Consider the following 17,526-nt stretch of genomic DNA (forward strand, 5'->3'; position numbering starts at 1 on the left):
CTACAGTGTTCAAGTTGCTCCAGTGATTGAGTCTGGTTTATTAGTAATGAGAAAATAAGGAAATAGAGGGTGAATTGTACAGATATATTTGTGTCTGTCATCCCAGATATAACTGTAAAACAATAGATGAAAGAGAAGAAGTTAAAATAATTCCAATCACTAGGGAAAAGGATACTGGGGGAGAAAAAAAGAATGAAATGGGCCCTTCGGTCCAACTCATCCGTGCCAACCAAACATCTCAATCTGATTTAATCCTATTTGCAAGCATTTGGCCCATATCCCTCTGAACTTATCCCTTACACCTTAAACCTCGCCCTCTAGTTTGGACACTCCTACCCTGGAAAAAAGACCTTGGCCATTCATCTTATCCATGCCCCTCAGGGTTTTATAAACTTCTGTAAGGTCATCCTTCAGCCTCTGACACTCTAAGGAAAATAGCCCTAGCCTATTCAGCCTCTCCCTATAACTCAAGCCTTCCAGTCCTGGGAATATCCTTGTAAATCCCTTCTGCACCCTCTCAAGTTTGCACTGCGCACAGTTCTGATTTCCATATCCCTCAGTTAAACCTTAGTTAAGGGCGGCATGGTGGCTCAGTGGTTAGCACTACTGCCTCACAGCACTAGGGACCCGGGTTCGATTATGCCTCGGGCAACTGTCTGTGTGGAATTTGCACATTCTCCCCATGTCTGTGTGGGTTTCCATTGGGTGCTTTGGTTTCCCCCCACAATCCAAAGATGTGCAGGCCAGGTGAATTGGCCATGCCAAATTGCCCATAGTGTTAGTTGCATTAGTCAGGGTAAATATAGGGTAGGGGAATGGGTCTGGGTGTGTTGTTCTTTGGAGGGTTGGCGTGGACTTGTTGGGCCGAAGGACCTGTTTCCATACTGTAGGGAACCTAGAATCAAAACCACACATGAACAGTGTCCACAGTTCTGGTTTCCATATCCCTCCGTTAGATCAAACTTGGAGCACTGTACATGGTCCTGATCTCTACATACCTTGGAGCCAGGTCCAGAACTCAAGAGGCTATCAGCATTAGACAGTCACTGACAAATCAAATTGGAAATTCAGGAGAAAACTTGATACCCAGAGAGTGGGAAGAATGTGGGATATATTCTGATGTAGAGCGGTCAAGGGATAAACAGAAAAAGAAGAAAGGATTGAGATGAGACACTGGCGTTGAAGTGTAGAATGAGGATGTGAGGACGTTCATATGGAGTAGAAAAAGGAAAACAGCTGATGGGCCAAAGGCCTGGTTTTTTGCTATGAATACTTTCCAAGACCTTCGTGGACAAATGAGTTTCGGTTGCTCCCTATTTTTACTTTTTTGTTGAAGAAGTTTCAGGATTTGACCCAGCAACACTGAAGGAAGAGCAATACATTTCCACCCTTGGTTTGGTGGGGAAATTGTCAGGGGTGGTGTTCCCATTTATCTGCTGCCCTTGTCCTTCTAGATGGAAGTGGTCATGAGTTTGTAACTTGCTGTCAAAGGGTCATAGATGAATTACTGCTCCTGAACGTTGATGGTGGAGTGAATGTTTGTGAACACGGTGCCAATCAAATTGGGTTGTTTTGTTCTGGATGGTGTCAAGCTGCTGGAGTATTATTGGACCTGCACTCATCCAGGCAAGTGGTGAATGGTGACTGGTGCTGAACAATGTGCAATCACTGGCGAACATCCCCACTTGTGATCTTACGATAGAGGGAAGGTCAGTACTGTGCTGCATTGTTGGAGGGTCAGTACTGAGGGTGAACTGCATTGTCGGAAGGTCAGTACCGAGGGAGAGCTGCATTGTTAGAGGGTCATTACTGAGGGAGTCCTGCAACCCTAGTGAGGTTTTTATATTGGAGAGGAGTGCCTGATGTTGGTTACAGATTGTGGGACAGTGACTGGTATCGTATTGCTGCTGAATATGTATACCATCAAAAATGTGAACGGATGGTGATGATGCCTCCCCCTCATCATGCCCTGACTCCCAAAATAATCTGACTCTGCCTCAGAACATCACCTTACCTCATCTTGATGAACTTCATCTACTGTCTTAAAGAAGAATAGCAAATGTAACTTATTTACTCAACACAGAAAGGGGAAATGTAACAGGAAACTACAGGCCAGTTAGCCTAACATCTATCGTAGGGAAGATGCTGGAATCCATTATTAAGGAGGTTATAGCAAGACACTTAGAAAACCTCTGCACAATTAGACGGAGGCAAAATGATTCCTTAAAGGAAAATCATGTTTGTCTAAACTATTAGTTTTTTGTTGATGAATTAACAACCGACATGAATGAAAGGAACCTGTAAATATGGCGTACTTGGATTTCAAAGAAACTTTCAACAAGGTGCCACATCAATGATCAGTGGAAAATCATAGCAGAATCATAGCAGATGGAATATGTTTGGCCTACATATCTGTTTTGTTGACAGTATGAAAAACTGGAGATATTCAACTGTTTGTACGCTTTCTAAATTATAGGGTTTTGCCATGGAATAATGTGGGCTATAAGCCACATTCTGATTATGTAAATTCAAGCAACTTTGGAAAAATAACCAAGCAAATCTTTTAGGGAGATAAGAAATAGGTTTTATTACCTTTTAAGTGCTGGAAACCTAATTGGAAAATATTTTGGGGCCCTGTATTGTTGATTTCAAAATCTGAGGGAGCTCGAGGGGGTGAAAAAAAAACCCCAAAGCTTGCATTAGAATCTAATTCCTCTCTCTCCTGCAATTTTCACTCAGTTCAAATATTTGGATAATTTTTTCATAGTTAAGTACCTTAACTACCTTGCAAACCCTGAAAAGCTGAACAGTCATCCACTCTCCAAAGACCGAGAACAGCTTGACCTCCATCTGAAAGCAATACATTATTTTTAAACTTTACTTCTGTGTCTTCTTCCAAAGATAATGCAGTATAGTGTCTCTGAACATGTCATCTCTGTACTCCTGAAACAGTTGCTTGTGTAACATGTAGGAAAATGTCTGCTCCCTGACAAAGTGAATTGAGTGAGTAAGTAGTGCTGGCCATTCAGTGATTGCAAGTCAAAGTTAGGCTCAATTCAAGTGAGAAACTCATGAATGTAGACACTGAGGGTTGGTGGAACTATACATTTTTGTTTTATCTTTAAGGATAGAAAATATTGAATTTTAGATATTTTCTGCTTTGGTGCTTGTTTAATGAAATAATGTGTGATATGAACTAATGACACAATTGAATTAGAAGCTTATGAAAGTAGACTTTGAGGGTTTCAGCATGATTGCATCGCCACACTTTGAGCACGTGCACAATTTGCACTGTACTTATCCTGCCACCTCAGCACCTGCAGTCGAAAATTTGTCATGTTCCCCAATTGTAAGCTTGAATTTACGAGGGTGATTTTCTGTTACAGAGCCTCAAGTCTGATGAAGAGCTAGAGCACCATCAGGAATCTTTGCAAGAAACCTTCGAAGCACAAGGTAAATTGTTCATATTTTTTATCCAGTGTTAGTATCTGACTTTTATTTTATCCTGCAGTTTTCACTTAAATACTGACATAAATGCAGTAAATTGTTCCATGGAGCTTGATTCAGCATAGAATGAGAACTAGGCCATTCAACCCCTTGAGTCTGTTCTGCATAGGAGCAGAGAGTCATACTGCATAGAAATAGATCCTTCAGTCCAGCAAGTCCATGCTGAACATAAGCCCAAACTAAACTAGTCCCAAATGCCTGCTCCTGGCCCATATCCCACCAAATCTTTCCTGTTCATGTACTTAGTGTCTTTTAAGCATTGTAACCATGCCTGCATCCACCACTTCCTCAGGAAGTTCATTCCACGTGCGAACCACCTCTGTATAAAAAATTTGCCCATGATGACTTTCACCTTAAAAATATGTCCCCAATCTTGAAATCCCCCATCCAACGGAAAAGACACCTACTATTACTACTATTAACTATTGTGATTTTATAAACATCCATAAGATCACCCCTCAACCTCCTATGTTTCAGTGAGAAAAGTCCCAGCCTATTCAGTCTTTCTTTGTAACTCAATCCTTCTAAACCTAACAACATCGTGATAAACCTCTTCTGAACAGTCTCCAGCTTAATAATATCCTTCCTCTAACAGGGTAACCAGAACTGGACACAGTATTCCAGAACAGGCCTCACCAATGTCCTGTACAATCTCAACATGACTTCCCAATTCCTATACTCAAAGGACTGAGCAATGAAGGCAAGCGTGCTAAACGCCTTTTAAACCACCCTATCTATATGTGATGCAAACTTCAAAGAATTATGTACCTTAACCTCTAGGTCCCCCTGTTCTACAACACTACCTAAGGCCCCACCATTAATTGTATAATTCCTGCCTCTGTGTGTTGTACCAAAATGCAACACACATTTATCCAAATTGAGCTCCATCTGCCATTTTTCAGCCCATTGACCCATAGAATCATGATTGGACAAAATTTGATAACAAGCCAAAGAGTGACTTATTAGTAAAGGGACCAAAAGCTTAGTCAGAGGTAAGTTTTATGGAGTATCACAAGGGGAAAGGTCATGAGGCGGAGAGTTTCTGGGACCAGATGACTGAAGACATAGCTGCAGACGTTGGTGTGAAGGAAGTGGTGGATGCAAAAGTTTGAGGATCGCAAATTTATTGTAGGACTGGCAGAAGACACAGGGTTGAGGAGTAGGTGAGACCATGGAGGAATTTGAACATGTGGATGAGAATTTAGGTGTTGCAGAATCAGGAGCCAGTGTAGTATACCAAGCCTAGGTAATGGGTGAAAGGGACGAGATGAGTGTTGAGATCAAAATTCAAATGACACATTTTGAAAGTGACCTTGATTGGAGTTGTTTGTACCATTTTATTTGTCGCAGTTCTGATTGCGATTGGCACTTTAGGAAGAATATTTGTACGGTCAATTCAAATTCTGTTTTCTTTATTTCACTAATTTTATAGGATTTTGTTTACTCAAATTTTCTGTGAACTAATGCGTGTTGCAACAAAACAATCTTGAGTATCAAATTAATCCTGGCTGTCTGCTGTGCCTTGACAATATAACACAGCTGTTAGTCTGAGTAAAAGATGAAAACTATTTCCCCAAGTTCCATAGCGATGACAAAGCTGGGTCCTGTTGATTACTAGAAGGCACAGCTGTATAGACAGCTAATTTTTATAATAGCTTTGTAACTCTGTTTCATAATATATTAATCTTGCCCAGTTACTAGGCAACTAAGCTAAGACACTGAGAATTGTATTTGTTCTTTATCAACTATTGGTACCTACATCTCGTGATGTGGCTTACTATTAAAATATCCCTCAAGCTAATGTAAATTTACTTTAAATAAAAGGACAAATAAGTAGATTACAGAATAGTACTTGCTTTGTTCGGTGATTCTAAATTACAAACACTTTGTACAGAACCCATCTTATTACAAGTTATTTTTCACAGCTGTTTCAGAGCTGGTTTGTATTTCCACTTGTCTCTTCACCCTTTCTTGTGATAGGTCAGCTTGTTTTCAGGGCTCTGCTAATCTTGTTCTGGTAATGGAGGGTAGACAGAACAGTATCCTAGAGAGACTTGTGGCATTGCCCAAACCCTGTCCCACCTGCTACTGGTGATTTGGTAAAACTGGATTTGTTATTTGTGGAGAATTTTAGATAATAACTGTTCAGCAGTTAACGTTGAGTTACACCTTGCTGTACATTGACAGTGCTGCAGAACCCAGCCCTAACATCTTAAAGAACTAAATCATGAGGACAGGTGCATTGACTTTGGGTTGTATTCTCTTGAGTTCAGAAGGTTGAGGAGTGATTCAATGTTTAAGGTGATGAAGGGTTTCGATAACGCAGATACAGAGAAGCTTTATCTTTTTTGGAATATCAAAAATAGTGGTGCATAAACCTTAAAATCAGATCTAGGTCATTTAGAGGTTAAATCAGTAAGTGTTTTGTCAGAAACAAAGTAGTATAACTCCCTTTACTCCTAAAAGGCTTGTTGATGTGAAGTCGATTGGGATTTCAAACCTGCGATAGATTTCTGTTGGATAAGGGTCAAAGGGGTATGGAGTAGAGGAACAGTCATGACCCAATTCAGTGGCACAACAGATGTGGGCATGACAGCTGCTCCTGTTCCTATGATTCTTCCCTTTCACTAAATAACACCATTGTTTTGCTCCTGTATAGTGTGGTGGAGGTAATATCAAGATGCAGAAGGCTAGGGTCAGGAAGGAGGGAATTGCCGATGTGATAAACCTCTAAATATTTTCATCAATATAAAAATATATTTCTAAGTATTGAAATGTGAAATACACATGAAGTATCCTGATGTTCTGATTAAAGCTAATCTTCAGATGTTAAAACTTAAGAGTCTGAGGAAAATAGGCTTTCCATTGTTTCACAAAATACAACACTCACTTTTGAAGGGGTTCAAATTTATCAATCAGGATTACTATAGCATGCAGAAGCAAAATATTGAGGTTGCTGGAAACTGAAATAAATACAGGGGTTGTTAGAAATTCTCCTTTCACAATTGCTGACTTGTTGAATATTTCCAAAAGTTCTGTTCTTATTTTATGTTAACATGTTCAGGTTAGATGTTTCATATTGGAGATTGGGTTCACTATGAACTGTTGATTGTTGTAAAAACCCATCTGGTTCACTAATATCCTTTTAGGATAGGAAATCTACTGTCCATACCTGGTTTGGTCTACATGTGACTCAAGATCCACTGTAATGTGCTTGACTCTTAATTGCTCTCCAAAATGGCCTAGTATCTAATCTCTGGGGGCTAGTGTCAAATTTAGGGATTGAAAATGTCTCTTACACTAGTCAAGCAAGAACCTGACAATGTCATCTTCTCAGTATTGTACCTTTATAGAAAGTCTCCCAGAAAACACCATGATCATCTCTGATTGACTGGCAGTACAGATTCGGCAGAATTGACAGCACAGTGTATGCAATCTGGAGGGGGGTTCTTAACACTGACTCTGGACTCCATGAAGTTTTATGAGCCTCTTCTGATTACCACGTACTGCCCCTAACACCCTGTCCCTCCATCTTCACCAAGCATCTGTACATAACAGTATCAGAAGAAATGACCATCACATCATCCTTGTGGAGATGAAGTTACATCTTCATGTTGACGTTCTCCTCCATTGTATTGTACAGTACTATCACTGTGTTAAATGGGATAGATTTTGAATTTGTCTAGCTGTTCAAAATTGGGAATGATGACATGTGTGGGCCATCAGCAGCAGCAGAATCATGTTCAAACACAGACTGCAACCTCATGGCCCAACATATTCCCCCCCCTCACCCCATCAAGCCAGGGAATTGACCCTGGTTCAATGGAGTGCAGGAGGGCATGACAGGAGCAGCATCAAGCTAAAAAACTGGTGAAGCTATAAAGTAGAATAGTTGCATGCCAAACAGCATAAACAGCAAGTGAAAGAACTAAACAATTCCACAACTTTGGATCAGATCAAAGTTCCATAGGCCTGCCACATGCAGTCATAAATGATGGTGGGTAAATAAACAACTCACTGACTATGACGTTTCCATAAATAACCAATTCAACTCATTCCATATAACATCAACAAATAGCTGAAATACTGGATACTGAATAGGCTATGAGCCCTGAGAGCTTCTAGTAAAAGTAACTGAAGAGTTTTGCTCCAGAACTTGCTGTGCCCCTATCCCTAGCCAAACTGTTCCAGTTCAGTGACAGCAACAGCAATGGCATCCACCCAACATTGTGGAAAATTACTCAGTTGTGTATTGTCCATAAACAGCAGGACACATCCAACCCAGCCAATTGTCGCCCCATCAGTCTACTCTTGATTGTCAGCACAGTGATGGATAGTGTCATTAACAGTGTTACCGAGCAGCACATGCTTAGCAATAACCTGCTCACTGAAGCTCAGTTCAGATTCTGCCAGTGTTACTCAGCTCCTGACATTATTGCAACTGTGGTCCAAAAAATGGACAAAATTTGAATTCCAGAAGTTAGGTGAGACTGACTACCCTTGACAGCAAGGCTTTGTTTGACTGAGCGTAGCATCAATGAGCCGTACAAAGGTTAAAGTCAATGGGCACCGGAACAAAAACTCCCCACTGGCTGGAATTCTATATCGCACAAAGGAAGATGATTGTGGTTGTTAGAAGTCAAGTCATCTCAGTTCCAGGATATCTTTGCAGAAATTATTCAGGGTAGTATTCTAGGCCCAACCATTTTGCCTGCTTCCTCAGCCATAAGGTCACAAATGGGGTTGTTTGCTGATGATTACAAAATATTCAGCACCATTCACAATTCCTCAGATATGAAGATAATACAGACCCAAATGCAGCAAAACTTGGACAATATCCAGGTTTGAGCTGATAAATGGCAAGTAATACATACCATACAGTGTCAAGCAATGACCATCCCAACAAGAAAAAATCAAATCGTTGTCTTTCAACATTGCCATTGATGAAATCTGCACTGTCAACATCTTGGGGGTTACTGCTGACCAGCAACTGAACTGGATGTTGGCTTTTATAGCTAAAGGAATAGAATATAAAAGTAAGGAAGTATTGTTGCAACTATACAAGGCATTGGTGAGACCACACCTGGGATATTGTGCACAGTTTTGGTCCCCTTGTTTGAGAAAAGATGTAATGGCATTGGAGGCAGTTCAGAGTAGGTTCACTAGATTGATTCCAAAGATGAGGGGTTTGTCGTATGAAGAAAGATTGAACAGTTTAGGCCTATACCCTCTTGAATTTAGAAGAAAGAGGGGAGATTAAATTGAGGTATTCAAGTTGATAAAAGGTGTGAATAAAATAAATGTGGATGCTTCCTGTTGTGGAGCATTCTGGGATGAGAGGTAGCAAATTTAATATAGTTGAGGAGAAACTATTTCTCCCAAAAGGTGTGGAATCTGTGGAATTTGCTATCCCAAAGTGCAGTGGGTGCTGGGACAGTGAGTAAATTTAAGGGTGAGTTAGACAGACCTTTAATTGGTAATGGGATGAAGGATTATGGGGAGAAGGCACAAAATGGGGGCGAGTAGCACATCCACCATATTCAAATGGTGAAACAGACTTAATGGGCCCAATGGCCTAATTCTGCTCCTATACCTTATGAACCAAACATATCAAGACTGGCTACAAAAGCAAATCAGAGGTGCGTAACACTGCAGCAAATAACTCATTTCCTGACTCCTAAAACTTGTCTATCATTTACAAGACACATGTCAGGAGTGTGATGAAATACTGTCAGTTGTCTGGATGGATGCAGCTCTAACAACACTCAAGAAGTTTGACATCATCTATGACTAAGCAGCCCATTTGATTGGCACCACATTGCAAACATCCATTCCTCCCCACCACTAATGCTCAGTAATGGCAGTGTGTATCATTTAGATTAGAGTGGTGCTGGAAAAGCACAGCAGGTCAGGCAGCATCGGAGAAGGGCTTTTGCCCGAAACGTCGATTTCCCTGCTCCTCGGATGCTGCCTGACCTGCTGTGCTTTTCCAGCACCACTCTAATCTAGACTCTGATTTCCAGCATCTGCAGTCCTCACTTTTGCCTAGTGTATCATTTATCTGATGCACTACAGAAATTCACCAAGGTGTCTTAGATTGCAGATACTTAAGAACAGTACCATGTGCAAGTTCCCCTCCAAGTTATTCACCACCGAGACTTGGAAGTATATTGCTGTTATTTCAGATTCATGAGGTCAAAATCCCGAGACACACTTTCTGATAGCATTGTGTGTGTGTACCTAAACCAAATAAACTGCAGTGGTTCAAGAAGGCAACTCACCACTACCATCCCAGGAGCATAGGCAATAAATGCTGGATTAGCCAGTGAAGCCAACTTTCCATGAACAAATTTAAAATTAAAAAGTCTTCTGGACTTGATTCTTCCAATGTTCTCTGGGTTGCCCCGCTCCCCCGCAATCTGATTTCAACTAAAACTCTACTGTCTACGTGCTAACTTGTATCAAATCCTGCTCACTCAACATCCCTGTGTTTACTAACCTAAACTGGCAATGCCTTTATTTTAAAATTCTCATCCTTGTGTTTAAGTTTATCCACGACCTCTCCCCTCCCTATCTCTGTAACCTCTGACAGTTCTGCAACCCTCGGAGATTTCTACACTCCAATTTTGGTCTATTTGCATCCTCCCTCCCCTTTGCTCCACCTAAGGATGTTTGAGAAGCAAGTTAAACAGCGACAAAATATTACTCTAGATTTCCACAGTGTTGTACGCTATGAATTAGACTCTGAACATACACATAACCATAGGGATAGGTGGGTGCCAGGGATTGTCAGTCATGAATACAGTAGTTCTTTTGTGTTTTGTGACCCTTGTGATTCTGTTGCAGTTGTGCCCTTGTTTTGGAAGGATACTGTTTACAGTGTCATAGTTAAAAGCAAGTCTTTTGTCAACTCAATGATCACGTGGAATGTAGTGTGTTTTTTTCAAAGTGGTGGAATGTTTTTGTTTTATTTTGAAGGATAGAAAATGTTGAGACTTAGACAATTTTTACTCTGTTTCTTGTTTAATGAAACAACTTGGGATATTTACTAATAACACAATTGAGTGCAATAGAGAGATAGTTGTGTTAACCTTCTTGAATTTGTTTGGTTTGGAATTCAGCAGGAGTATTGTGTACAATTCTGGGCACCCCACTGTAGGAATGATTTCAAGCTCTTGACGTAGGTTTAGAGGAAATCTGTCAGAATAGTATCAGGGAAGAGGGACTTTAGTTTGGAGATACTAGAGAAGCTATCAACACCCTAGAGATTGTTATTGACCAGAAACTGACCTGGACTACTCATATACAGTAAATACCATGGCTACAAGCGCAAGTCAGCAGTTAGGAATTTTGTGGTAAGGAACCCAACTCCTGATTATCCAAAATGCGTCCGTCATCTACAAGGCACAAGTCTGGAGGGCAATGGAATAGACTCTGCTTGCCTAGACTGGTGGGGCTCCAATAGTACTTGGAAGTACAAGGAAGCGTGATACCATCCAAGGTAAAGCAATCCAATTGTTTGGCATCCCCCGCAGCACCTTCAACATTCACTCCCTTCATCACCCCTGCACAGTGGTAGTTGTGTGAACCATCTAAAAAATGCAGTGCAACAATTTGTCCAGCCACTTTCAGCAGCACCTTCCATACTCCCCACCCCTACCATCTAGAAGGACAAAGACAGCAGATGCAATGTTATGATCCCAGCAAATGTTACTACTGGACATGTCAGGAACCTGGCTTGATGGATCCCATTTTTGTTTGTTTTGGTTTTAGGCAAATGGTCCCTGACAGTAACATAAACATGCAATGCTGCAGATTTTGTCTTGATAACAAATGAAAGTTTATTATAAAAAAAAGATAAAATGGAATAATCTAAACTACATATTCAAAAAACAAATGCAAACATTTTACAAGCTGTAAAAATATAATTCCATTAATCCGAAAGCGCCCCTATATAATTTGAAAAAAAGAAACAAAACCCCTTTTGTAAAATACCCAAAACACTCCAGTAAGTTCCTAACAACACCACTTATATAATACTCTCACTGAAAACTGTGTATCTAACACCTTAGTATGTTTAAGTCACATGGCTTCAAGCTTTAGCATGGAAATGTAGATAGCTTCTTCCTGGAGTCAGCACACTCCTGAGGTTCTCTTTTAAGTAACCTTTTCAAGTTTTTATATTTCTGGTCTCGGATGAACACTAACTTTTCACTCCAAGGTAATCTAATTCACTAAATCTTTCATTCCCTCCTTGGGAGCACTGCTCTACACAACCATCCTATGCCAGTCATGATTTGGAGATGCCGGTGTTGGACTGGGGTGTACAAAGTTAAAAATCACACAACACCAGGTTATAGTCCAACAGGTTTAATTGGAAGCACTAGCTTTTGTAGCGCTGCTCTTCGCTCAGAAAGCTTGTGCTTCCAATGAAATCTGTTGGCCTATAATCTGGTGTTGTGTAGTTTTTAACTTAATCCTATGCCAGAGTCTTCACAGAATAACACTGTCCAATGTCAAAAGAGAAAGTAAAACGTTTCTCAGTTATGGGCATTTGCTTTAAGCTTATTTTTAAAAATCTAGATTCCAGAGCGCTCTGAAATCTTTTTGCCCTGTAATTTACACCATACGAGATCACAAACAATCTAAACAAATGAAAAGTCCATTTGTGCACATAATCCATACAATCTACAGCCAGACTTTAGAAGAAATTGCCAAGGTTGCAAAAATACTTAAAAATAGTTATTAACTTTAGACAGACAGACCCACAAGTTACTAACTCAAAACCCGAAATTCAAGTTTACCAGAGTTAATGTTAAAACTTGTTAGTCCCACATTTTACACCACAGTAAGAACACTATTAGTTGCATGTTCCCCTATTCATTACATAACAGCCTGACATGGAACAATATAGAGATCTGTGTTTGGAAATTTTGGAACTACCTTCCTAACAGCACTTCCTACACCATGGCAACTTCAGTGATTCAAGGAGACTGCATCTCCATCGCATTCTCTCGGACTATCGGGGGCCTAGTTAGTGATGCCCACACCTCATGATAAATAAAAAATATAAAACTGTGGATACTAACCCTGCAGCAGAGGTTTGAGGTGATATTTATTACAAATGAGCAAAATTTTGGTGGAACTTTGGAAAAAACATTGTTTCCACTGGCAGCAGTCTTGATAAATTATAGTTGTAGGTTTAAGGCACTATACGTGGCAAAAAGGGCTAGAAGGGAGATGTGTAATTTTATGTCGAGAGTGTAGTGCTGGAAAAGCACAGCAGGTCAAGCAGCATTGTAGGAGCAGGAGAATCGATGTTTCGGGCAAAAGTCCTTCATTAGGAATGAGGCCGGGAGCCTCGGGATCTTCACTTTTGCCTATGTGTAATTTTATGCCATAGGCTGTATAGACTGCCAAGAAAGAGGGTGTCGTGGATTCAATAGTAACTTCCTGACAAACATGAGACACATACAATGTTTGAAAAAGTAACATATACTGTACAGTTGGCGAGAGGGAACAGGAGACTAATTGGATAGTGCATTCACAATGATTTTGCTTTATGACTTAGCTTTGGCATGTCCCAGTTAAACATTCTTTCTCTAAAGTTATCTATGAAAATTGTAAACACTGATAAGTGCTGGGTTTATGTTTAAAATTGAGGAGAAAGTGAGGTCTGCAGATGCTGGAGATCAGAGATGGAAATGTGTTGCTGGAAAAGCGCAGCAGGTCAGGCAGCATCTAGGGAACAGGAGAATCGACGTTTCGGGCATTAGCCCTTCTTCAGGAATTATGTTTAAAATTCCCTATTAGGTCAATTGAACAGATGGAATCCTGATGGTTTTGACAGTGCCAGGAGGACCTCCACTCCTTATTCTGAAGCTACAGAAAACCACGTTCAAGCCATCTGGGATGAATTGGGAGTAGGGAAGAACGGCTACCTCAGCAAGGAGGAATTGGCGACAGTCTGCAGCAACATTGGCCTAAAGGACCTCAAAGACAAAGTATGTGTGTTAACTAAACTTAATTTATCTTTACTGTAAATGTGTGTTGTTGACAAATCTTCCACACTATGTACATTAGGGACTTAGAATATTTTCTAACTATCTTCAATTTCCTTGAGTTGAGTGAGCCGAGAAATTATTCCCACAATCTAATAATAATTTCCTATATTCCTATATTGGTTAGATAATGTGTTCAGAGCTATTGATTTTTTTGTTGTTGATTTAGATATGGAGTGAAGGCTGCAGCTGTAATTCACTACACGAATAATCCACTGTCACAGGTTAATGTTCTGAATACAAGTTCAAGTTGCGCCATTACAAATAGAAAATTTTGAATTCCGTTTTTAAAAATCTGCAGTTAAATGCCAGTTTGATAATCAATAATGGCACATAGTTGCTGTCATAAAAAAGCATCTATTTCACAAGTGTCCTTTTGGGAGGAAGATTTGTTGTCCTCACCTGGTCTACGTGTACTCCAGATCTACAGTAATGTGGTTGACTCTTGTGTGCTGTCTGAAATGGCCTAGTAAGGTACTCAACCTGTACAAAATCTAAACAAAGGAATGAGACTGCACAGATCAGCCAGCACCCCTACCTAACAGCATTTTGGGTGTGGCTACACGCCAAAGACTGCAGTTTCAAGAAGGCAGCTCACCACCACCTTCCCTAGAATATTAAAGGATAGGCATTAAATGCTGAGCTAGCCAGCGGTGAATGAATACTATGAATGAATACTATGAATGAATAAAACAAAATAGCTCTGATCTCAGAAAATTATATGATTCATATAAATTTAATACTTTTGGGTGCTGATGTTTGATTTCCAGTTTAAATCTACAAGTTTGCCTACAACAGAATCGCAACCAAAATTGAATGGAAGCCAGCCATTGAATGCTGAAGTGTTAAAGCATAAGATATTGGAGTAGAATTAGGCTATTCTGCTCATTGAGCCTCCTTCACCATCTGACCATGGCTGATATATTTCTCAACTCCATTTTCCTGCATCTTTCCATAACTCTTGATCCCCTTACTAATCAAGAATCTCTCTAATTCCAAAACAAAACAAACAACTGCAGTTGCTGGAAATCAGAATCAAAAACCAAAATAGTTGGACAATCTCAGGAGGTCTGGCAGCACCTATGGAGAGAAAGCAGAGTTAATGTTTCTGGTCCAGTGACCCCCCCTTCAAACCTAATAGGGAATTTTAAACATAAACAGCACTATCTATATTATGAACATAGCTCTCTCTACCATGGTGCTAAGGTCAGTTTGCTTAACCTCTCTACAGTCTCTGTCATCCACCAGAGAGCAAGAATCTCAAACCTGTTAGACAAGCTCAAGGGCTGAGGGTCCAACACCACAACCTTCTGGATCCCTCTAGCTGCCTCCCTCATAGTCACACCCACCTGTCTCTGACCACTGACTGAATTTGAGGTCGTTAATCTAAGGGATGTGACTGTCTCCTGAAGCACAGCGTCCAGGTAACTCTGCCCTTCCCTGATGTGTCACAGATTTTGAAGTTCAGATTCCAGCTGAACAATTGAGTCGGAGTCCCTTAAGGAATTAACAATTATTACAGATGTGGCCGCTACAAACCACAATTGGATTCACCAGCTCCCACATCATGCAGGTACAACACACCGCCTGGCCCTGCATTTCTATTTTATTTACTTAATTCTTAATTTTTAAAAGGTTTCCTGCTGTTATTTTAGTTTGTAACCTGTAAATACTTCCTATTTTTTATTTCAAAAATATACTTTATTCATAAATTATTTTGATGATCTGTGCAATTGGTCATGCTGTACATGCATAAACTTTCCATTTCTTTGCATACAGAGATTGAGTAATCATTTGTATATACAGGTCTGTACATTTAGTATCCATATATTTAGGTGAGGCGTCAGTGGAGCCCACTTACTGCGTGGGCCCCCTGTTCTTTGGCAGGCAGACGTTACACGGTGGTCTTTCCCCACCGCGCCTTGGTGACAGCTGCCCCAAGCTTCAGCACGTCCCTCAACACGCAGTCCTGGACCTTGGAAAGTGCCAGTCCGCAACACTCAGTCGGGGTCAGCTCCTTCAGCTGGAAGATCAACAGGTTTTGAACAGACCAAAGAGTGTCTTTCACCAAGCTGATGATCCTCCAGGCACAGTTCAATCTGAAAGTAACCTATAATCGCTTAATTAGTCGCTATCACCAATTAATGAAGTTGCTGTTCTCCTGTGAGGTCACTTTTTTTTTTCTTTTGTGCTGGGTCCCTAATAGAATCCCTACTGAAAGAGGCCATTTGACCCATAAGGTCTGTACTGACCCTCCGAAGAGCAATCCTCCCAGTCCTCACTCCCACCCTATCCTGCATTTGCCATTGCTAACACACCACGGGCAATTTAGCATGACCAATCTTCATAACCTGCACATCTTTGGACTGTGGGAGGAGACTGGAGCACTGAGCTGAAATCCGCGATGACATGGGAAAAACGTGCAAACTCCCTGCAGACAGTGACCAAGGCAGCGTGAGGCAGCAGTGCTAACCATTGGGCATCCATTTATACCGTGAAAAAGATCTTACAAACTATGAACCGAAAAAAACAAGCAAAAAGCACCTCTTCCCCTCTGCATTGAATTGCGTATTCCCATCAAATTCCTCAAACTATATACTCACTCTCACCTTTCTGACCGTGCATAGCTGTTAATGTTATGATTTGGAGATCATGATTTATGAGTTGGATTGGGGTGGACAAAGTTAAAAATCACACAACACCAGGTTATAGTCCAACAGGTTTATTTGGAAGCACTAACTTTCGGATCGTTGCTCCTTCATCAGGTGGTTGTGGAATATAAGATTGTAAGAGACGGAATTTATAGCAAATGTTTACAGTGCGATGTAACTGAAATTGTATATTGAAAAAGACCTGTGTTTGTTAAGTCTCTCATCTTTTAGAATGAACAGAATGTTCAGATTGTTCTAATCTTAAAATACGAATTGAGAGATTCTTTCTTGGATTCATGCGGTTTTTGGGCAAAATAAAATGTAATTCTGCAAGTACAAATTCACCCCACAAACATATGTGCGTGTGCATGTGGGTGTGCTTTTGTGGGGAGTGGGGGTGTGGTTATGAGTGTCTGTGAGAGTGTGTGTGTGTGTGTGTGTGTGTGTGTGTGTATGTGTATGAGTGTATTTTTTTTATTTCAAAAATATACTTTATTCATAAGATAATTTGATGGTCTGTACAATTGGTCATGCCATACATATGTAAACATGTACATACAGAGATTAGAATTTATCATTTTTATACAGGTCTGTACATTTTTCAATCATATGCCCATATGATTAGCTGAGGCGTCAGCAGAGCCCAAATGACTGCATGGGCCCCCTGTTCTTCGTTAGGCAGGCAGATGTTACACAGTGGTCTTTCCCCACCGCGCCTTGGCGGCAGCTGCCCCAAGCTTCAGCGCGTCCCTCAATACGTAGTCCTGGACCTTGGAATGTGCCAGTCTGCAGCACTCAGTCGGGGTCAACTCCTTCAGCTGGAAGATCAGCAGATTTCGGACCGCCCAGAGAGCGTCCTTCACCGAGTAGTTGATCCTCCAGGCACAGTTGATGTTCGTCTCGGTGTGCGTCCCGGGGAACAGACCGTAGAGCACGGAGTCCCGCGTCACGGCGCTGCTCGGGACGAACCTCGACAAACACCACTGCATTCTTCTCCAGACTTCCTCTGCGTAGGCACATTCCAGAAGGAGGTGTGTGACAGTCTCGTTCCCCCCCCCGCAGCCGCTTCGAGGGGGCAGCGTGCGGTGCAGCTGAGAGTCCGGGCGTGCATAAAGGATCTCACAGGCAGAGCACTTCTCACCACCAGCCAAGCCATGTCTTGGTGCTTGTTGGAAAGTTCTGGCGATGAGGCATTCTGCCAAATGGCTTTGACAGTCTGCTCAGGGAACCGCTCGACAGGATCCACCCTCTCCTTTTCCCGAAGGGTCTCAAAGACACTACGTGCTGACCACTTCCTGATGGACGTG

General features: G+C 41.2%; 1 protein-coding gene across 2 annotated transcripts in view; it reads left to right on the top strand.

Moving 5' to 3' along the window:
- The window catches only part of ninl (ninein-like), a 151,720-nt gene that overhangs the window by 35,433 nt on the left and 98,761 nt on the right, over positions 1-17,526 (top strand). For both annotated transcript variants that reach the window (XM_043696419.1, XM_043696420.1), the window contains exons 5-6: positions 3,387-3,453; positions 13,321-13,511. In XM_043696419.1, coding sequence (XP_043552354.1) covers positions 3,387-3,453; positions 13,321-13,511 — 258 coding nt within the window. The remainder of the gene's footprint in view (positions 1-3,386; positions 3,454-13,320; positions 13,512-17,526) is intronic.

This window comes from Chiloscyllium plagiosum, chromosome 9 (genome assembly GCF_004010195.1).
Source record: "Chiloscyllium plagiosum isolate BGI_BamShark_2017 chromosome 9, ASM401019v2, whole genome shotgun sequence".
NCBI lineage: Eukaryota > Metazoa > Chordata > Chondrichthyes > Orectolobiformes > Hemiscylliidae > Chiloscyllium > Chiloscyllium plagiosum.